The sequence below is a fragment of the Eulemur rufifrons genome, chromosome 7 (genome assembly GCF_041146395.1).
Source record: "Eulemur rufifrons isolate Redbay chromosome 7, OSU_ERuf_1, whole genome shotgun sequence".
In the NCBI taxonomy this organism is placed as follows: domain Eukaryota; kingdom Metazoa; phylum Chordata; class Mammalia; order Primates; family Lemuridae; genus Eulemur; species Eulemur rufifrons.
The window spans coordinates 125,896,659-125,919,127 of record NC_090989.1 but is presented as its reverse complement, the minus strand read 5'-3'; the positions used below and the strand labels follow the sequence as shown (position 1 = coordinate 125,919,127).

At 48.8% G+C, this 22,469-nt stretch overlaps 1 protein-coding gene across 2 annotated transcripts in view; it reads left to right on the top strand.

Moving 5' to 3' along the window:
* Nucleotides 1-16,591, top strand: part of RFTN1 (raftlin, lipid raft linker 1) — a 193,741-nt gene extending 177,150 nt beyond the window's left edge. Inside the window, exons 8-10 of one of the 2 annotated variants that reach the window (XM_069473278.1) lie at nt 4,497-4,600; nt 7,795-7,876; nt 15,216-16,591. In XM_069473278.1, coding sequence (XP_069329379.1) covers nt 4,497-4,600; nt 7,795-7,876; nt 15,216-15,617 — 588 coding nt within the window. In that variant the 3' untranslated portion in view covers nt 15,618-16,591. The remainder of the gene's footprint in view (nt 1-4,496; nt 4,601-7,794; nt 7,877-15,215) is intronic. The other variant, XM_069473279.1, reaches the window with a different exon arrangement.
* The last annotated feature ends 5,878 nt before the right edge of the window (nt 16,592-22,469 follow it).

The following is a 22,469-nucleotide window of genomic DNA, read 5'->3' as shown; positions in this document are numbered from 1 at the left end:
GCTTCTGCAATCACTCTTACCTATTGCATCAGCCACCTGAGACCCCACCCATCGGACCACCCCAGCCTATTAAAAGTGGGAAAAACCTGTAGACGGGACTCAATTTGGTGGGAGACCCCTCTGAGCCCGCTGGCGAATAAACCTTGCTTCTCCGACTCTCCGTGTGCCACTCGGTTTGTCCTCAGAACCACCTGCTGTAACACTTGCTGTAACAACACCAAAGCACAATTGTTGTGAAATTCTGGAACTTCTTTAAAAAAAAAAAAAAATCCTAAAAATTTTCAAAGCAACACAATGGTTACACTTAAAGTATTAGTAATCAGAATAGATCAATAGCACTGCTGACATCTAGGAGCTAGTGGAGCAATCCTTTCAAAATTTTGAAGGAAAAATAGATTTCAACCCAGATTTCTGTACCCAAACTATTACTTAATTGTTAGACAAAGGCATTTTTAGGAATACAGGGATTCAGATGACTTCCAAGGCAGTTTCCTGGGGAGCCACAAGAGGTGTGCTCCAGCAAAATGAGAAGGAAACCAATAAAAGAGAACACACTGTCACAGACACCAGCGTAGGGAGAACCCAGGGGTGGAAAGCGGCCAGACCAGGTTGGAGCAACGTTCAGACAGCTCCAGAAATGATGCTTCCAGTGGGGAAAAAAATGGAACTAATGTATTTAGGCACACGGGATATTTATTGATGGGCATAAACTAGAGGTATTGCAATGTGTGGAATAAATTAGTGATGGGTTCATGTACAGCCAGGCAAATGGAAAAAAAATTAAAGGAACAACTCCAAGAAAAACGAAGGGTTATATAAAAAAATCAACATGGTCACAGAGCATTGCTTGACCCAGCATTGAGCAATTTTACAAAGTTGTAACACAAACACTGACTTTTGGTTTAAATTAAAATTACAAAATAACCATTTGGGGCACAAAGAAAGAAGAAATAGGAAGAATATATAGGAGTGCTACATCTTTATTTCCCACGGTAGAAAATCAAAAGATAACTAAAATTGATAAGTAAAATGATAGTAGTTTAAACATACCCTGCCACAAAGTGTTGGGCATTAGTGATTTGGCAGCAATTTTACAAAAGGAACAGAAGTGGTTTTTGTAGGGCTCTTCCTTGACGTGCCCTCTTGGTGAAAGGTAAGGGCTCAGCCCTGTGGATGTCAGGAACTGAGGCAACTGCCGCCTGTCACTGTTTCTGGGTACAGAGACCATCTGGGCCTGGGCCTGGGCACCTTTCAGACAATGGAGTTGAATTCCTCTCTTCATTGACAGTCACGTATACGGAGCAAAGTATTTTCTTTCATACTGCGTTTCTCCCAGATTTTCCACAGATTGAAACACAGAAAAAGAGAAGAGAAAACTGACACTCGGGATACAAACTTTCTCACCGGACCAATATGTGAGCTCCTAATTATTTCTTTGTACAGAGGATCTTTTAAAATGATCAAAAGACAAATGCATTTCTTAGTAAACTCTAGATTCTCTTGTCCTAATTTTTGGAGGGTAAGAGAAGGTTGCGTGGGATGCCTGTTTCTTTAGTTGATTTGCAACCACTGGAGAAATTACAGGGAACAAAAGAAAAAAGAGCCATAAATACAAATGAATTCCTTTTATACAAGTTGAAAAAACCACAGGACATGCTCCATTTTTTTTTTTTTTTTTTACCACTCCAGGTGTGATCGCAGATTACGTACCCACCACAAGAGAGTGGAGAGTTAATTAAAATTTTTGCTCCTACTCACAGAAAGAAATGTCTTTCCGTTTGATAGTCAGGCTGGCTTTTGAGTGCTGTTGGTGCTTTCTTCTCTTCTCGCTGGAGTGTCACAAAAAAGCAGATCAAAGAGAGCCTTCTATCCGGATATGTTTCCTACCGTCTTTCTTAGCTAATAGACTTAAAAGCGTCTCCCACTGACTGGCTTGTCTCGTGTTTTCGAAATGCCATCTTATTATATTGATAATATGCAAACCGGCTTTGATAGGTGCTTATGGAAAACCACGTTTACGTTAAGACCATCCCACGTGGTTGGAGTGGGACAGTCCGGCAGAGTGCAACCTCTCGCCACTAGCGTTTGCATGTTACTTGGCAACTCTCCATGGGATGGCCAGAAATTAACGCTTGAGATTGAACCCTCAGCTCTCTCAAGCAGACTTAGGTTTGGTTGTGTTTTCCCTTTCCCTTTTGGTTTTTATGCTTCTGCACCCTCTGGCTGACATCGCCTACCCTAAAGGCAAAAACTGTTTGGGAGAAATCCTGCTGTTTTTCTGTTTAAGATAGTGACAAAATGAAATAAAATGGAGCAAAATAGAAGCAGCCGGTTCGAGGTCTGTCTAAGCAGGCGGTCAGGCTGGCAGGGGTCGTTCATTGTCTTGCAGCTCTGGGTGCCTGGGCGGAGAAAACCCGGCCAGGCTACAGCCACCAATAAAAGGACTCCATTCTGCCACTCAGGGCTTTGTGAGGCGCCAAAGCTTGTCCTGGTTGCCATGGCTACTGCCTGATTGTGGCGGGTTTGTCACAGTGCTTGATAAAGTGGGGAGGTTATTCTTGATAGGCCCAACTAATCATAACCTCGCAAAGCTTGAGAGTGTGGGTTTAAAATTGTTTTTTCCTTCTCTCTTTAACTGGGAATGCAGGGATGGGGGCAGGGGTTCTCGGGATAAAGCAACCACTGGGCTCTTCCCTCGGCAGGTGGTGAGGGCGGTGCAGCGCAGGAGGGTGCTGGCTGTGGTCTGGAAGGGGGTGTCCATTGTGCCCAGAGGGCCAGGCAGAGAGAGGGCCGTAGGGTCAACTGTTGTGCCATTTCTGGCCTGATCGGGGCTTCAGGGAAGGGGCTAGAATGGTGTTCTCCCCTGAGAACAATGTTCTCCCCTGACCCCTCCTGCAAATTGATTACTTGCACCTCTCTCCTTTCCTCCCTTTTCCCCCGGGTTCCCCCTTCCTTTGCTAATTTTCCTTCCTTTCCTCTTTCTCTCTCCCCTTTTCTTCCTTCCTTAGTCCATTTTGTGCTGCTATAACAGAATTCCTGAGACTGGGTTATTTATAGTGAACAGAGACATATTGGCTCACGGTTCTGGAGGCTGGGAAGTCCGAGACCAAGGGGCTGGCATCTGGGGAGGGCTCTCTTGCTGCGTAGTCCCATGGTGGAAGGGCAAAGGGGATGGGGGCATGAGATTGAACTTGCCGGTCAAGACCTTTCATGATGGGCATCAATCCATTCACGAGGATGGAGTCTTCCTGACCTGACACCTCCCGTGAGCCCCCCTCCTCCCGATACCACTGCATTGGGGATCAAGCTTCCCACACACGGAAGGTTTCAGGGGTCACATTCAGACCATAACACTGTCATTCTTTTCTCCCTCCCCCTTCCATTCTCTTCTGCTGCAGCAGTATACCTGACCGCTGATCCTCTAAAAGTCCATCTGGGTTTTTCCTCACATGGAGAATGATAGGAAAGGTTAGATGTGAGGTAACACCTGATAGATTCTGGCCACCGAATTGTAGACTCTTCCCTTTTGCCAGAAGGGACCTAAGACATTACCGAGGCAGTGGTTCTCAGACTGATTTTAAAACACAGATTCTGGGGCCCCATCCCCAGAGTTCCTGATTCAGTGGGTCTGGACTGGAAGGAATCTGGGTACGTGTTTGAGATTTTCTGGAGCCAACTGTAAGAAGCCAGACGGAGAGAGACGGGACTCCAGTGTATACAAAGGTCAGGGTAGGGGCTACACTTGCAGTGTGAGTGAGGAGCCCAGAGCAGGACATGAGGCCCTTTCAGTGAGAATGGCCCGAACAGTGACACCCAGAGCAGTGGCCTCATGTTAGGGTTCTCTCCCTGTTCCAGTAGGGCTGAGGTTTTAAAATGAAAGACAAATGTCACCCCCACCCATTCCTAATTTGAAATAAAACGGGCAGCATTCATTTATGCCGCAGGGCAGGATGCATCGCACAGGTGAAGCTGCCCGTGTGTGTGCCTGTGTGTGTGTGTGCACACGTGCATACATGCCTGTGTGTGTGTGTGTGTGTGTGTGTGTGGGTGGGTGTTGCTGCTGTGGCTGGATGCAAATGACTCGATCATTTGCCAAACGTAGTTTAACTCCCCACAGCGCGCTCTAAAATCGTCCAGAGCAGTGTGTTGTCAAATCCCTGAATATGTCTTTGAGGTGAGGCAATTGTGCTTCTTCAGTGAAACTCACAGGAGGCTATTTGTCCAGACAAGAATAAAACAAAATGAATGGATTAATCTTTTGGCTCTAATTCTTTGCCGACTACACAGACTGAGTCGGGGCCTGGAAGGAAACCCCGTGTTGGCAGTCTGGCTGCAAACTTTCTAACTCTTCGCAGGCGCTGGAGCCGGGGCCTCCAGGCTGTAGAGCTCTCCCGCCTCTTCTCTGCTCTGCTGGGTTGGCGGGTGGCACAGTCCCTCTCATTGCTTGGGAGTTGGCCTGAGGCGGCAGCAGCCCTAACGACGGCCTTTGTCCCCAGGGTGTGGAGGTGCAGACAGACTACGTGCCCCTGCTGAACTCGCTCGCAGCCTATGGCTGGCAGCTCACCTGTGTGCTGCCAACTCCCGTCGTCAAGACTACCAGGTAACAGTAACAGTAATTATTATTACTATGTTGAACGTTTAACTCTGTGCTAGGTGCTGTTCCTAATAAGCACTTCATGTGTATAACTCGTGTAATCCGTGACAAGCCTATGCGGCTTGGTGTGGTTCCGTGAACTCTCCAGCTGGGAAGGGCCAGAGCTGCACGTTCTCCACCCCGCCCCACCCCAGAGTTCTCCCCTGCGCCGTCTTCCCAAGTGGGGAGCCTTGGCCAGGAATCATTACTCCTCAGCAGGTCAGAGATCAGCCACCCTCCGATGCAAAGGAAATTCAGCACCTACTATATGCCCTGTGCTAGGCTACATAGGCACTTTGTATATAAAATCTCTGTCTTCAAAAAAAGAAAAAACCTATGAGATGGGATTTTTTTTTAATTAAACCCATGTTCTACCCAAGGACATTGTGGCCAGGGAGGTTGAGCGACTCGCCCAAGACCGTGGCACTGGGCAGTGGCCCCACAAAGGGGCGGTGAGGACTGCAGTGTGGGCCCTGCTGTGGCATTCCTGACAACTCCACCTTCATGGTCATCTGTCCACCCTCAGCTCTGCCCGCCATCCCTTGAGCCCAGTCATGGCAAGCGTACAAGGCCTTCCATCTGGATTTTGGATTTGCTATCTAAGTTACAACCCCTGTGGGGCCGTAACATAGCTATGGTTCCCAGTTGTCCTCAGATGGGGAAACGGGCTAGGGAGGCTCAGTGACACACCTGAGGCTGTGAAGCCAGTAAGTGGCAGAACCTGGGCTTCTCCTGCACCAGGCCGCCCTCCGCTGACCTGCAGGAACGCCCATCCCGTGGCCCGCAGCACCCGCCCTGCCTTCCTCGCACCCTGCTGCACATTCCCCGCTGCGGGGTGATGGGCAGCGCGAGGTAAGGCTGGTGAGAGGGCTGACTGAGAGTGGAGAATGACCAGGACGATCACTGCCTTTCCTGGGTCCCTCCTCCAGCTCATCAGCACGACTCCCTCCTGACCCTGGGTCGCCGTGGGTCTGCGCACCTGCAGGAGCCAGTCTGTGGCCACCTTTCACCTGTGCGCCCCTGTCCACCGGGAGCGCCATGGTGTTTCTCAGCAAAGACTTTCGCAGGCACAGGGCAACGCAGCGGAGTGGATTTGGGGCCTGAAGACTTGAACCCAAGCCCTGAGTCTGCCACTTGCTAACTGTGTCACCTTGGTCAAGTCACGTAGCTTCTCTGAGTCAGTGTCCTAGTCTGTTTCCAGAGGACAAGCCTCAGGGTGAGGATGTATTTGAATGTGAAGCTCCAGCTGGCTCTGAGCCATCTAAATCCAGAGCGTGCAGGCAGGTGTCTGTCTCATGCACACCTGCTGAATAATCCTCCCTAATGCTCCACCTCCTGCTCCTTAAATGACCCCCCATGGTAGAATGGGGAGTACCTGGAACCAGGCAGGGCTGTGTGTGAATCCTTGGGTGGTCTTGAACCTGCTCCTGGACCTGAAGTGAGTTTCTGTTTCCTTCTGTACAAGCGCCAGTCAATTCCTTGGAGTGCTGTGGTGAGGCGTAAATGAGCCATTATGTGTGAAATCACCCAGCCCAGCCCCTGACACAAAATAGGTGCCGAGCAAATGTTAATTCTCTCCCTCCTTTCCCGCTGAGGCTTTGGAACACAGGAAGATATTTGCAAAATAGAGGTCTAAGAAATGCAAATTAAAACCATAATGAGAGATCACCTCACACCTGTTAGAATACCTATTATCAAAAAGACAAAAAGTAAGTGTTGTTGAGGCTGCAGAGAACAAGGAACCCTTGTACACCGTTGGGATTGTAAATGAATACAGCCATTGTGGAAAACAGTGTGGAGCTTGCTCAGAAAATGGAAACTGGAATTACATATGATCCAGCAATCCCACTTCGGGGTATACATCCAAAGAAACCGAAATCAGTATATTGAGATGTCTGCACTGCCGTGTTCTTGCAGCACTATTCACAGTAGCTAAGATATGGAAGCCACCTAGGTGTCCGTCATCAGATGATTGTATAATGAAAATGTGGTATATATACGTAGTGGAATACTATTCAGCCTTCAAAAGGGGGAAATTCTGTCATTTGTGACAACAAAGATGAACCTAGGGGACACTATGCTAAGTGAAGTAAGCCAGGCACAGGAAGACAAACACCGCCTAATCTCACTTATATGTGGAATCTAAAAAAGTTGAATTGATAGAAGTTGCCAGAGGCTGAGGGAGGTGGGTGGATGCAGAAAGGAGAGAGATTGATCAAAGGGTACAAAGTTTCAGCAAGACAGCAGGAATGTGCTTTGGTGATCTGTCGCACAGAATGGTGTCTATTATAAATAATAACATACTGTGTATTGCACAGTTGCTAAAAGAGTTACTTTTAAATGTTTCCACCACATAAAAAAGTATGTGAGGCTATGGATTTGCTAATTAGCCTGAGTTAATCATTCTACATTGTAAACATATATCAGAACATCATATTGTGCCCCATAAATATATACAATTATTATTTGGCAATTAAAAATAAAATAATAAAGTCATCAGAAGGGTGACTTCATCAGCAGGGGAAACAGCAAGGGTCTCCTTTACAATATTTCTTTCATCTTGAAAGGCAGCTCCGCGGGGTCCTGCCTCCTGGGAGGGAAGAGCCCTCACTGTGTCTTAACAAGTAGGCAGCCTGGCCCTGTGGTTAATGGGAGTCAGAGCCGAGGAGCAGACCCCGCCTGGTGGCACGGTCTTTGGCACGCCTGCGGGAGCTGTGCCCGCCCCCTGCCTGCTGCCCTGTAGCCGCTGGTGGGCTGAGCCCATCACCCAGGTCCTTGCCCACCTGCCCACCCCGGCCCTCGTTCCCAAAGGTAAACTTGGGAGAGGCCCTTGCCCCTTTGAGATTCACCGAAGCAGCCAGTCACTGTGTCCTCATTTGGCCAAGATGCTGCTGTCACCACGTGTCAAGGGAGCGGGTATTCCCAGCTGGGAAGTTGACTCTGCGGGGACCCCCAACGCTTGTGTTGGGCATCTGAGGTAGTCCCCGGAAGCCAGGGTGATGGCTTGCGAGTGGCAGAGAGGAGCGGGCTGCTTCTTGACTTCGAACCTCTCCCAGCGCTGTGGGCAGCCTGCTTTAATGAAGTCAGGGATGGCCATGTCTGCACCAGGCTTGGGGTTCCTCCAGGTATGACATGACTCATCTCAGCTCCGTGTGTTACAGGGAAGGGAGTGTGTCCACCAAGCAGATTGTCTTTCTTCAGAGACCGTGCCTACCTCAGAAAATCAAGAAGAAAGAATCAAAGGTAAGAGACGATCCTTGCCTGCCTTGGTTTTCCTCAGCAGGGCTTCATCTGCCGGTGGATTTCTGAGAGCATTTGAGCGGGCAGCCGCTTCCAACTTCCAGGGGCTCTCAGAGCCCCAGGAGCACCTGAGCCCCTTGGCAAACTGAATCACACCTGAGGCTGCTACACTGGGATGGCTGAGGGCCTTGTCTGCCAGTCCCCTGCTGGGCGAGCCAGAGGGTGGAGGAAAGGGGCTCTCCTGTGCCAGCCCTTCCCGCCAGGCTGAGAGGGGCGGGAAGTCAGCTGCAGTCTGAGCGGGGGTGGGGGTGGCGTGAGCTCGGGGCCAGCTTCTCTGTGTCTTCCTCTCATCACAAGCTGGCTGGAGCCCTGGCCTGCCTGTTAGATCCCTCAGGACGTCAGAAGTTTGCTGATCTTGGCAGACAGACCCTGCCAGAGTCCCTGACAGGACCCGACCCAAAGGCCTCTGAGTGACAGCTGGTGATGCAGATGGGGGCAGCCTTAGCCCGTGGCAGCGAGTCCTCGGGCCAGGCTGTGCTGGGCGTCCTCAGGATCCTCTTCCCCTCTGGACTTCGTGTGAACTATCCCGGAGACACAGCTGCACAGAGAGACTGTGGCCATTCTCAGAGAACCTCTCTGTACTTCCTGAAGTTTAGTGCAAGTCCTCCCCTTGTGCCACACCCCCGTGCTTTGCAGCCTGTGGGGCTTTTCCCGTGGGTGTTTCACCCGTTGCTCAGGGAGAGGCCAGTGAGTCGAGTGAGCCTACCACAGCCCGAGTCAGGTGTCACCCGGATCCAGCTTGCTCCACCTTTGGTAGCTAAGGCTACACTCTAGGCAGAGCCTGTCTGACGGCGCCACGTTCCCCACTCTTGGTTCCTCGCACTCATTGGACACAGAGCCCCAGACAGGAGCGTCAAGCCAGTGAACAGATTGGAGTAGCCCCTCACCAGCCAACAAATCCAGGGGGAGCCCACTTGTGGAAGCAATGCCAAGGCAGTGGTGACTTGAAGGCAGATGGACTGGAGTGCAGAGGAAGGTCTCTCTCTGGGCTCTGAGATCGTAATGTGACAGGTGACAGCAGCGGTGGACCAGAAGGCAGCCTCCTCGGATCCATCATTAACCACCAGGAGCATCAGGCGCGGGCTGGAAGATGGATTGGCCGGGAGCTGTCAGTTGCAGCTCAGCCCGGCCGCAGGCTCTGGGGCCTGCACGCACTCGGAGAGAGGCGGCCAGCAAGCACCACACTCGGGGGCTCCTTCAGATGCTGACAGCCATCCAGCCGCGGCCTCACGAGAGGGAGACGGTGCTGCCTTTCCTTGCCAGGTTCCTGGTTGTGGCGCAGGCAGATTCCAAAGGAGAGACACGTGGTTTGATGTCAGTAGGAAGGTTATGGCGTTTCACAGAGGGGACGCGTCTGTAGAGACTTGAGCTGGCAGGGAGGTAGATTTTTAAAAGCTGCTATACGAAGGTAGAACTGACTTTCCTCAGGGAAAATCCAGAGAGGATAGGAGTCATCTTCTAGTCAGCAAGACCTCCCGATCCCAGTCAGCCATACAGGTATGGACGGGCTGCGTTCTCTTTCCATGTACCTATTTCTTTCCTGCCTCGTTCCAAGACCAGAGGTGGCAGGTGTTGAGCATTTGCTCTGTGCAGACCTGGTGGGTCATCTCACTGGTGGAGTCCCAGACAGAGGGGACTGGACAGCCTCACTTGGAAGAATCCTCTGGACAGGGTCCTGTCCCTCACTCCTCAGTAGACTCGGGGCAGTGTCCTGCCCCACAAGGTCCTGCACTCTGCTGACCGTGACAATCACTCCGTGTGGTCCTCATCACACCTGAACTCCTGGAGTCCTGGCCACCCTCCACCTCTTGCAGCACCTTTTCTCTTGGTTCCATCCCACCACATTCTCTTGGTTTTCCCCTAAGTTCCCTGGGGTTTCGACCCAGCCCCATTTGTCCTCTCATCCTTACCTCTTCCCTGGAAAATCTCCTTCATCCCTGGGGCTTCACTCTCTATCTCTGTACCTGTTCCCTCTGCATCTCCAGCCCTCGCTTCGCCCCTGAGACTCAGCTCCAGCTGGCCTGTGGCTTACGCCACCTAAGAGCAAGCTGAGCACTGCCCTCCTCGTGCCTGGCCCGGCACCCCCATGTCTAGAGGAGGGGCACCACCCCCCTGGATCCAGTCTGTCCTTAAGACCTGTTTCAGGTCCCAGAGACGCTGGAATCCCTCCACTTCTCTCCACCATCCCTCGCCGTGACTCCTCCAATCTCCTAATAACAGGTCTCCCTTCCAATATGTTCTCATTCAGAGCCAAAGTGATCTTCTTAAAAAATAAATTCAATCACGTCACTCCACTGCTTAAAACGGTTCTAAAGCTTTGTATGACTCTGAAAATAAACACAGAAGTCGGTACTGCGGCCCACAGGGCCCTGTGGGATCTGATCTGTCTTACGTCCTCTGCCAGCCCCCTCCCCCATCCTCTGGGGTCCAGCTCCACCAGCCTCCAGGCTCTTCCACGGCCCCTCTGCCGAGGACACTCTCCTCCTTTGTCTCTCTCCTCCAGCATCGTTTTCTCATGACAGCGTTCTTCCCTTTTAAATCAAACCAGGCTCCTTTGTAATATACTGGAAAGGAACCATCTCATTCCGAGCTCTCCTCTGGGTCTCTGATTATTTCCGATCATTAGTTTATCCTCTCTTGGTAGAGTCAGACATTAACTCCATGAGAGCAAAGACTTTTTCCCTCCCAACTGTTGTACACTCAGTACCTGGATTTTAGTCAGTGCTCAACAAATATTTTTTGATTCAATGAATGTGTAATCAAACTTCCAAGCCTGGGATATATGTATTATGTCTAGCATTGAAATTTAAGAAAAGAAATTGCAAGATTGGCACACCAAGGACATGGCATATTTAGTCCTCTTTTAATCAGCAACCTGGACGAAATTCTCCAATCAAGACTCTTCAGCATTTGAAAGAAACCTCTGTGTATGTGAGTGTGATTTTCAAAGCAAATATTCAACTCCTTCAAAGGGAATCGGTGATTTCTACACCACCAGAGAAATCTTCCAGCTAAACTACTTGAAGTGGACACATAACGGATGTTTTTTTAAAACGTGCAAATTAAATCCATTAGCCCCTGCTGACACGGAACTCTGGACCCCACTGCTGTAAAGTGAAGGATTCTTTTTTTCTTTTGCACAGTTATTTCTGAATTGGGTGGCTCGTTTGATTTGGTGGCACAACCAACTCCCACAGAAACTGGCTTGGGAAGGCCCCCAACTTGGTGCAGCCTGTTTTACCTGTGGCTTGTTGGGCGAGCTCAGACTGTCCCTGGTACTGCCAGACGCACGGATCGCGTGCTCCAGGCGGGCTGCCTGCCTGCACGTGGCGTGGGTGTCAGACCCCCCCACCCCCACAGGCTCCGCCTGACAGGCTGCCAGTCCCAGGTGTCGCCCCCTCCCTGGCCTCGCCTCTTCTTGCTTTCTGAGACATCTGCTTTTGGAGCCGTGGGATCTGGAACAGTTTTTGGTGTGTGTTAAAGACTGTGACTGTGCCCAGCTTCAAGGAGACAGAGAGCCCTGGGTGGCGAAGGGGGAGGCAGGTGAGGGAGACGAGGAAGCCCCCTGTGGGTGGCAGAGCTGGGGCGGTGGGGGTGCTGGGGAGACCTTGCTTTTTCCCAGCTGTTTCTTAAACAGCTAAATCTTGCCCAGGTGTTTTTTGGTTTTAGTTCAGTTTTCAAAATGTGGTCCATGGACCAGCAGTGTTAGTATCCCCTGGGAGCTTATGGTCTCCTACTGAGTCAGCAGCTCTGGGCCGGCCGGGTGAGCTGTGTTTTAACGAGCCCTCCAGGTGGCCCTGATGCCCACCCGAGTCTGGGAGCCCGTGTCTCAGCTGAATAGTTTAGGGCCCTTTCCAGGGTCACCTGTGGACCTCCATTCAAATTTCATCATAATTGATTTTTTTTAAAATGAGCTTGTCCGGGAGCCTTCAGTATAGATACTTGTTTTAATAAGTAAAACCAAAGTATCTTTAATGGCAGTGGAATATGGACTTCCATTAGCTGACCACTCAGCCTAAAGAGTCGAGCACCTGACCTAGTAGATGCATCTTGTCATCATAAAGCCTGAAAGCTGAGGCAGTTGTGCCTAGGACTAAGCCATTCCAAAGGTGTAGCCTCTCCTGTCACTTTCTCTCCTCACTTCTCTCCGGAGCAAGAGACCAAAGCCTTCTGCCAAGGACTAGAGGCTGGAAGGGTAATTTGGAGCTGGAGAAATCCAAGTTGGAATTTCAGCTGTGTTATTTCCTAGCTGTGTGACTGTAGGCAAGTTACTTAACCTCTCTGAACCTCTATGTGTTGATCTTTAAAATGGCACTAATAGCGCCTGTTGAGAGTTTTGCTTTGGGAATTCAGGGAAATGTGAAACCCTGTCACATTGCGAGACACACAGTAGGTGCCTCAGCTTGTTCCTTCCTAGGCAGGCATTCTAAGGCTGAAGGCCTCCGCAACTCTGAACGAACGTTCAGCTTCTACATTATCCAGTCACTGAGTTTTGGCCATTGCTACTTCCCTGCTTCATGGGAACCTCCCCTTGCAGAGGAAAGGAGGAAAAGGGAAGGCTCAAGTGCGTCCTCCCTGAGTGTCTGGCCAACAGCTGTGGTGGGACAGGGGGCCCAGGCAGCACCTGAGTCAGCGAGGCCACCCATAGCCCATCTGAGGACACAGCAAACAGTGTAGTCCTAGAAGGCATTTGTCATGGCAGATTTTTCTGTGATGACTCTGAAGGACAGAAAATGGCTGAAACACTTCCCACCCAGCTCAGCACTGATGGTCCCAAATCCTCTGCCCAGCAGTCGGGGCAGGTTCCTGGAGAAAGTGGCTGGTGTGCCTGGCACCGCCCCTTTCCAGTGTGTGTTCTCCTGTTGTGTTGTATCAGGGGATCCACAGAATGTGATCTGCAGGACATTGGGTGTGGCCAGGCATCTGGAGGAAACTGTGGAAGCCCTTTTGTTTATTTAGCAAGAGCAGCCCCTGCAAGGCTGTGTGGGCTCACGTTAGAAATTAACAGATCTCAAGGATGGAAGATCCGGCATGGTGGAATTGTCCTCCGTGGTACACTGCACAACGGCAGAGGGTGCCGTTCACATCAGATACAACGTGAGTGGGGCCTGGAAGTGTGCACCACTGCTCTGGAGGCAGTGACAACTATTTTAGAGATGAGGAACTTGAGATGCTGAGAGATTAATAACATACCCAAAGACTGACAGCTAACCAGTGCCAGAAGTGGGATTTGAACCTGAGGCTTAGCTGCCGTAGTGTAATGCTTTGACATTTTAGCATTTAAGGCCTCTTAGACAAAAACAGTCTCACCACTTCTTTGGCAAAAGTAAAACTTCCTCTGACTTCCCCAACAGCTGACTGCCTCTTGGAGTACTATATATGGGCAGGCTTAACTGGTCTTCTTCTACAAACACGTAAAATGTGAAGAGGTTCTGATTATTTTTGGACATCCAAAAACAAAAAAAAATCTCTTTCATTTGGGCTGGAATTAAAATGCAGTGGCAGCTGCGTATCGCAAGGCAGCAGTTACAAACCCTGGCACGGTGTGCAAGAGCTACGGAAGGTTGGCAAGGTCTGAAATCTGCGTCCTCCTCTGGTGGGTTAGGGGTCCTTAGGGTGCCTGCTTGGCAGTCTTGGCCTGTACAGTGAGTCCATTAACTGGGAACTTATAGCTTGGGTGGAAGAGGCTCCAACCATCCCTAAAGGGAAGTCTGTCAGCTGTAGTATGAGCACACAAAAAGGGGCACGTCAAAGGGGAAAACCCATCCAGCATTATGAATGAACTCATTTGGGGATGTGTGTATGAGGGGGTGGGGTGGGGGAGGACAGGATAAATGTTAAATCAATTTCCGTTTTTCCCTACTTTGATGGACTACTCAGATTTACCAGTCTTGGCCAAAAGGTTAAATCTAAGAATCCCATTCTGTGTTACATCTCAGATCTCTGAGTGTTTAGGCAAATGTTTTATGTGAAGAAATAGATCTCTACCACGGCAAACTCTGCAAAGGTGGCAGATTTTTAAAAATTTCCATAGCACATTTTTGGTTTTTCCTAGCAAAGCACTCAGAATTATTTACAACATGGTAAAGCCTTAAGAAATCGTTTCTGCTGATGGTGCGACTGCATTCCTGGGCTCCCCTCTGAGCCCAGTGAGGAACTGTAGGAACTGAAGGCTTTTGCTTTTCTTTCAATCACAGAGTGTCAAAGATTTAAGTACATATTTGGTGAAACCAGTGGACGCAACTGAAGTGGAAGGAAGTGACCGTGGTGGTAACATGAAACTGAAACCGCTGTGTGTACTTGAGGTCACTGGGAGATGAGAAAACAGGTTGAGAAATGGAGCCAACCAGTGGCAGAGCTGGGACTCTGGGTCTCGATGCAGAGCTTTGCTAAGACCCTGGTTCCTCCCAATTCTATTATTGGCTATGTGACCTTGGGACTCTCTGAGCCTCTGGTGACTTGCCTGTTACGTGGGGAAATGCTTGGTTGCAGGTCTGGCTCCCTGGGAAGCAGCCTCTGCGATAGACTTGGGTGGGATTAGTTCTTAGAGGGAGTGAGCACCCTTAGGACAACAGCTGTGGGTGCAGGAGCCGGCAGCGGAGTTGGGCTGTGATGCAGTCGCCACCCCCTAGGTAGGTCTGGAGCTGGGATGGCTTTTCACCGTTGTCCCAAATTGGGACAAGGAGGTGGGCTGTTGAACCCCTCCTGGACCAGCCATTGGTTGAAGGTTGCCCCGGGAACGGAGTATGACCTTCAGTGGGCTGGTGCTGGCAGCTGTGCCTGCAGCTGGGCCCAGGAGCGAGGCTGCCGGTCCCGCAGGGGGGTCTGAGGAGGCGCAGGACAGCATTCGCCACAGGTTCTGGGCTCTGCGTAACTCAGGGGACCTAGTGAGAGAGTGCCAGCCTGGTGGTTGGTGATCCGCAGCCTGCTCAGAACGGAAACAAGTGGCCGCAGCCCTGGCACTCAGGAGGGACACACCTCACCTCTCTGCCTTGACCCTCCAGATGATGGGACTTCAGGATCCCCTTTCCCATGTGGGCCTTTGGTATGCGCCAGTCAAAGGAAACACCCCTTTCCTTCACAGAACCTCAAAATCCACATCTAGAGCACCCACCATGGAAGGCAGGGAGCAGACCCTCGGGTGGGTGGGACGCAAGTTTGCCTCAGCTCTAGGAGTACTGAGAACTGTGTCTCGCCCAGAGACAGGACGTGGGTAGGAATGCAGACAAGCCTTCGGTTCACAGAGGCGGCGTTACTTATCCTCATCCTCTCCGGTTTCTAGTTTCAGTGGCGATTCTCCCGAGAAGACATGCACAGCAGGCAGATGAGGAAATCCAAAGGTAAAAGTGCCAGAGACAAGCGACAAGCAGAAGAAAACGAGAAGAACTTAGAAGACCAGTTTTCCAAAGCTGGAGACGTGGGAAACTGCGTGCCCCTGGGTGGGCAGCAGGAGGGCGGGGCCTCTGAGATGAGGGTCCCTGTCCAAGAGGTCAAGGAAGAACAACTGTCACCTGTCGGCCAGCTGTGCGTGGGGGGTGTGGAGGGCCGGGCCGTGCAGAATGGTCCTGCCGGCCATAGCAGGGTCCCGGCAGGGGACTGCACTGGGCACTCTGATCCTGGAGAGGAGGCCAAGGGTGGGGGTGCCGAGGAAGTCGCTGGGGAGCCAGCTACAGCAGAACACTGAGTTTCAGGCCGTTGGTGATGAAGCTAGATGAGCTGGCAAACCCGAGACACCTTGCTGACAGCTGGTTTGGGGGCTGGTTTGCCCTGGTGTTGTGTTGCTAACTTTTGGCTTGGCTTGACCTCCCCTTGTGAGCTCCCTGGGCCCTCTGAGGGCCAGGGCCCTGACAGTGTTGGGTTTTGCACATCCATTGGAAAGGTGTCATTAATGACCCTGTGCTAGAACACGAGAGGCCAGGTTATTTCCTCTAGAGCTCGCGGCTGGAGGCCCAGCCCTGGCTCCATCATTCCTCTCGCGGGAGGGTCTGGACCATCCAGTGCCGTTGTCCCCCCTGCAGGGCCTCCAGGGAGCATTCAGGTCAAATCCATGGGCGTCCTTGGCTACAAACCAAGGCCGTTGTTCACTCCCACACACTGTCGGGGCAGTCCATCCCTTGCAGCTGCTTGGTGACTTTTAACCCCCGGAGCTCTGTCAGCTGCCCTTCTCCACCTAAACCCCGCAGACCCTGCTGCTTTGGCAAAGAAAACGACATCCGGGAGAGGAGGTTCTCAAAGTAGTGCTATAGATACTGGTAATCTGGAAGTAGGTAATTCTGTGTCTGCACCTGCTCTTGCAGAATGTTGAAGAAAGTATTCTGTGTTAGTATTAATGCCAAAAAATTTTTAAAGGTTTTGTATTCAGCACATCGTATGAACACACATATGTCACTTTTGTCATTTCAGGGCATCCAGACTGGTTGGTGCCCTTCTTATGTGCTATTTTAATCAGTGTATCATTGGCCAAGTTGTTACCCATGTATGCTGTGTCTATCATGTGTTTATATTGTCCAGAAAGTATTGTTAAGGCTTTAAGTAGATGGAACTGGCGTATCTTGGAGAGAGAAGGCCGATTGTCATGACCAAAACAACAGCTGTCTATTCTCTTTCTTGTTTAGTTACTTAAAGCAATAAATCATCTATGAGTTTAGTGCACTGTGAGTAGTATATCATGTCACATGAAAAGTCCTGCCCTAATGTCAAAAGGACTCCACCCTACAGCCCCCAATGGCTTTTTATAAGTTTCTAACTCCTGGCAGCAGGACGATTTTGGGGGAGAAAATGAAGCTTCTGTGGAAAACTGCAGAGCAGGTAAGCATGCTGTGCGTTGTCGTCATTCGTAGAAAGACGACGGAAAGTGGAATTCAGATGCGCCACGTAAGTACGGGGCTTGGCACCTCCCGTGCCTGGGGGGTGGAGGGTGGGTTGGAGACAAATACCTTTTTAAAACAAACAGAAAAACCCACATCAACAAATTATTTGAGGAAAGTCTCTTTTGGTTGCAAGTTTATTAAAATAAACCACATTTGTAACATATGTTTATAGAGCAGAATTGAAAGCCCTTGTACAGCCACATCGTACAGTTGTTTCCTCTTGACAAATTCCCCACTAACACTCAGAGCTTAAGACGGTTAAAGGCCCTGTTCAGAGGACAACTATTTTAAAATGACATTTTCCACAATTATACTCAGTTAATATCTGTACAGCATTTTGATTTAATAAAAATATCTCTCGGCACATATTTTAAAGGCTCATGACTTTAAAAAATATGCTAGTCAGCAAAAGGCTAGGACGAAAAACTGCCCACAACTTTGAAAAGGCTGAGGGGGGGCCTTATATCACTCAGCTTTGGGTACATTTTTCAATAAGGAAATGACATTTATGTTGGCTGTATTTGCTGTGGGGAAAAAAGAATTAAAGGTGACTATAACTAATTTGAATTCCTCAGGGAGTTTGGCCCTAGTGTCAGGCTAACAATTCCTGAAGGTCTCGTTTTTTTCTCCCTTGCTTCTCCCCATCCCTGCTGATTCTGGCAAAGTATCTGTCTACCGTGGAGGTTCTCAAATTGGCGGCACCTTGGAATCACTAGGGGAGCTTTAAAAAATCCGGCTGCCCAGGGCCTACCCGCCGAGCCTTGCATGGGTGGGGGTTGGGATTTTTAAAAGCTCCCTGCGGGGTCCCAAGGTGCAGCCAAGGTTGAGTACCACTGGCCACAGGATCTCAGTGAATTGAATCACAGCTTGCCCTTGTGAGATAAAATGCTTTTTACAAATGGTAAATAACCAAGGTCCTAAAACCCAATCCAAACATCCTGAGTGTAATTTCAAATAGGGTTATTCCTGAAGGAAATTTTATTTTCCTGTGATTGCCAATAGGGTTTAAGGCCGTCGTTTGCACTGACAAGGTCGCAGGAATAGTCAAAGCTGCACAAGGAGGCTTATGCATGTAGCAGTCAGTCTTTGGGGCTGCGGCAATCACAGTGGGTCTGCAGGCAATGTGGGGTTCTAGGGTGAGCAAGTGATTGAAGTGGGATGTTCCTATGAAGCTGTGGCTGAATTCCAATCTAATTCTTTCACGGGGAAAGTGTTTTCAACCTCTTCACCTCCAGAGGTTCAGGAGAGGGTAGTGGATGGAGTTTAGTGTCACTCACAGGGCAATGAGGGGAAGGAGAGGAATTCTTACCAGATCTGCTTAAACAAACACAGGTATATTGCTCTCAAGTGCAGACAGCCACAAGGTCGAAGTATTGACATACGGAAAGCCTAAGGCAACCTATGTTATTGGAGCAGTAAGACTTTTATATGGGACTTGGTGTAGCAGAAAAGCCCAGCTGGGCTTTGGAATTGGACAGAGCTGGTAAGGAAGCTAACTGGACACAATCTACACATACAGCCTCAAGTTAATTTCTTCACACCTCTGAGCATCATCTCCGCAAGTGTGAAATAGGGCTAACGGCACCCACATCACTGGACTTTTGTGAGGATTAATAAGATGTGTGTAAAGTGCTTGGTCCATGGGAAGCACCCCGTGGGTAGCAGTTAATCATAATGCTGACAGGTGATCAATGTGACAGAGACTGTTCGTGCTCACCCAATATCCACGGACGTGTATCGTGTACTTCCCAGCCTCTCCTGCAGTGTGGAGCCACAAGACTGGCGGTGGGACGTGAGCAGACGTGATGTAGGCTACTTCTGGGCCTGACTTTTAAAAACATCCCAGCCCTTCACCTCCAACACCCTTGGCATACATAGTTCAAGATGGACCATGACATGGGCATGACATAAACCTTTGCTATGCTAAGCCACTGAGATTTTGAGGTTTAATTACTAAAGCATAGTATAGGCCATCTTAACTAAAGGAATTACTATAGTAATATTTATAGAGCATCAATTTGTTAGTGGTTTATAAGTAACAAAAAGATAAACACGAGTCAAATCCTTGTCTGGGTTTTTTTGAAATCTCCAAATTGATGATACTTCACTTGAGTTGTTGATGCTTAGTAGGAGTAGCTTCCAAAAAACATTAGCAGGAGGCATTCTAATTTATTTCTTATGAAGCACATTTTATCAGAACGCTAACCTAAACATATTAATCATGGCCCGATCTGAACCACAAAATGTCTTTCAGGAATAGCTCTCAGACGTAGCAGTGCTTATTAGTAGGAATGTGTTGACCCCAAACTCATCACTCAAGCAACACGTTCTGGCGCAGCTCTTCCCGTGTGGGAACAGTGCTGCAGTGCGACCCAGGCTCTGTCCTGCTGGGGCTCACAGCAGCCTGGGATTAAAGATGAAGTCCCAAAAGAGTTGGCAACAGGGGGAAGAGGCGAGGACACCGGGCGTGCACAGCCAGGAGCTCAGCACTGACTCCCCGCCAGCAGCGCTGGGAGCTGGCTGCGTGAGCAGTGCAGGTGGGCCCCCGGTGACTAGGTCTCTGCCCGCTCAGTGACCCGCAAAGACGACTGGTGTGGCTTCCCAGGAGAGTCTGGGTTTCCTGTACCTGGCTCCCGGCGTTTGGAATAGGGAAGCATGTGCACGTCAGACCTAAGGACAAGACCCAGCGAGCCTTTGGCTGGTATTTCTGAGGTGGCTGTTGCCAGAGAAGGAAGCAAAATGATGTTCACCACAGGTTCCTGTTGATAACAATCATTTCTGTGGCCAGACTAAGAAACTAACCCTGGTTGGTGAGTGCTTGCTTCCCCAGCCCTTGCAGAACCGTGCGGTGTGGCGCTTCCCTCCAGCAGAGGCAGCCAGACTGCGAGAGTATTCACTATAGAGATATACATTTTTTAATTCCTACGCCACTGTGCTAGATGCTGGGAAGATGGCAATGCAGAAGGGCCTTGTGAACCACGATAAGGATTCTGGTCCTTGTAAGAATAATGGGAGACCATCGATCAGTTTTAAGCAGGAAAATAACATTAGATTTGAATTTTTTAAAAACATCTTTCTGGCTACTGAATGAGAATAACGTGCAGGGGGCCCAGAGAGCGTGCAAAGATGCAAGTTAAGAGGCCAGTGTTTTAGTCCAGGTGGGTGTGTTGGTGGCTTGTACCTTAGTAGAGAAGGGGACAGACTTTAGAGTTACTTAGGAGCAAAAACTGACTGGATTTTGCAGATGACTAGGGAGCGAGGGAGGTATTGAAGCTACCAACCTATTAGAACCAGATGAGAACCTAATCAAAGCCAGTTCCTCAGAGTAATAAATACTCCAGTGATATTGCTGTTGTTCAGAACTTTTCTAGAACCTCTCACATGGATTAGTTTTCAGAGGTTGAGTGAATTCAACATTAGTCAACAAAGTCATTAAACCTGAAGTCTTGATAGCTTTCTTAAGACCCAGTGAACTTTGTCTTTAATTTTTGGAAGGAAGGGAGTTGCTGGGAGACCGCAGCAGCTGGTGGGGGACGTGCCACAGTTACGCGTGTGGTAGTACAAAGGGAATCATCTGTCTTGGGTCTGCAGGGCAGAGCCTGAGCTCTACCCCAGAAGGATTTTTAGTAGTAATGCTGGCAGTTACAGCCTTGTCTTCAGTCAGGCACAGGTAACCACCCCAGGACTGTGGGGACTATCCTGGAAAGCAGGTAAAGGGATTCACTTATCCAGAGATGGTTTCAAAACATGGTCCCATGTTGGTTGACTAATGAAAGAAGAAAAGTTTTTCACCCTGTAACAATGCAGTAAAACTTAACACCTCTATTTAAATGTGTTGCTCCCTAGTCATTAAGTTCAGTATGGATTTGGATTTTTCTGCTGCCTCTAAATAATATAAAGGCTTAATGATAAGAAATATATAACAATTGTGTGGCGGCTCATGCCTATAATCCCAGTACTTTGGGAGGCTGAGGCGGGAGGTTCACTTGAGGCCAGGAATTCGAGACCAAGACTGGGCAACATAACGAGACCCCGTCTCTATAAAAAATTAAAAAAAAAAAAAAAATAGCTGGGCATGGTGGCACGTGCTTGTAGTCCTACCTACTCCACAAGTTGAGGCAGGAGGATCGCTTAAGCCCAGGAATTAGAGATTATAGTGCTATGATGATGCCACTGCACTGAAGCCTGGAGGACAGAGTGAGACCCTGTATCTAAAAACAAAAAAAACAAACTATATTTCACTTATCAGGATAAGCATTCAAATGTTGCCTATAATGGACCTCTGTGTTCATGAAACTCCATCCTGGGTACTTCCTATGTTGTTGATTCCTCAACAAAAAGAACAAGAAAATCATTTTAGAAGAACGAACCACCAGCAAACTCAGCAGTTTCTGGATCCACAAAATGCCTAAGAACAGTCTAAAATTCCTTTTTCTGAAGCTGGGGAACTATCAATCCAGCCTTGTCTCAGTCAAGTCCACCTTAAACCCCAATGGGCAAATGTCAGTTTTATTTTTTATTAATGGTGATTCCACCATTTCTCCTTGGGACCCGACTCAAGAATTTAATCAGCAGTATAGTCCAAAAGTCCTCTACATCAAACTAAACTCTTCTCTTGCTTCAGTCCAAGACCATTTCTTCTTATTCTGTCAACACTGGAAATACAAATAGTCACTGCAAAAATTAATCAAATATTTGAAGACAGTTAAGATATTCCTTCATCATCTCTCACTGGAATGGTCAACCTTGATCTCTCTCCACCGTGAAATTGTAAAGGGATTTTAAATTGCATCGTCTCACCCACGTGACAGAGGAAAGCAGGTTACAGAGAGAGGCGGAATGAGTCATACAGGCAGCAGGTTGTAGAATGGGGGATGATTTAGGGTTTTTGAAGTCTGGCACCAAGTTCCTTCCATCACAACACACACCCAACCAATCTGCTTCCTGTTCTGTTTCTTCTCTCTAGGCTCATACAGTCTCTAAGAACAGATGAGCCTCGTTGGATTTTTACTCTACTTGCAATATATCTAACAGACAAAGGATTAGCACTCATTTTATTTTTATAAAGAGTTACAAATCACTAAGACATTAAAATGGACATGTAACAGGAATATGCCATTCTCAAAAGAAGAAACAGGAATGGCTAAAAACTTCAGGGAAAAAAATGCTATAGAACAATCAGAAAATTGTTAATTAAAAAAGTCATCTTCAACTGTTTCAGGAATAAAATATTTAAAGACTAAGAACATCTAGTGTTGGCCAAAAATGGGCACTTTCATATCCTGTTAGAATATAAATTTATTAGGCATTCTGTAGGATAATCTGGTGCTACCAGTCAATTTTTGATCCAGAAATAACACTAGTAATTTTACAGGAATATGTACAGAAAAGTTATAAGAGCAAGTTTGTTAACTGTAATATTGTTTGTAATAGCCAAACACTGAGGACATAATTTGGAGTGTGTTAAAAAATGCGATGCACAACACAATCGCACGTAGCTGTACATGTATGTAGGGTTAACGCACTAACAGATGTCTAAAAGATACCTAGCAAGCTCTTTATACAGAGGTTCCTTCTAGGTGAGGGAATGGGATGGGGGAGACTTCAGCATTTTACTGTACATACTTTGATATTTAATTTTTTGCGGTCACATGTGTCAGGTAATC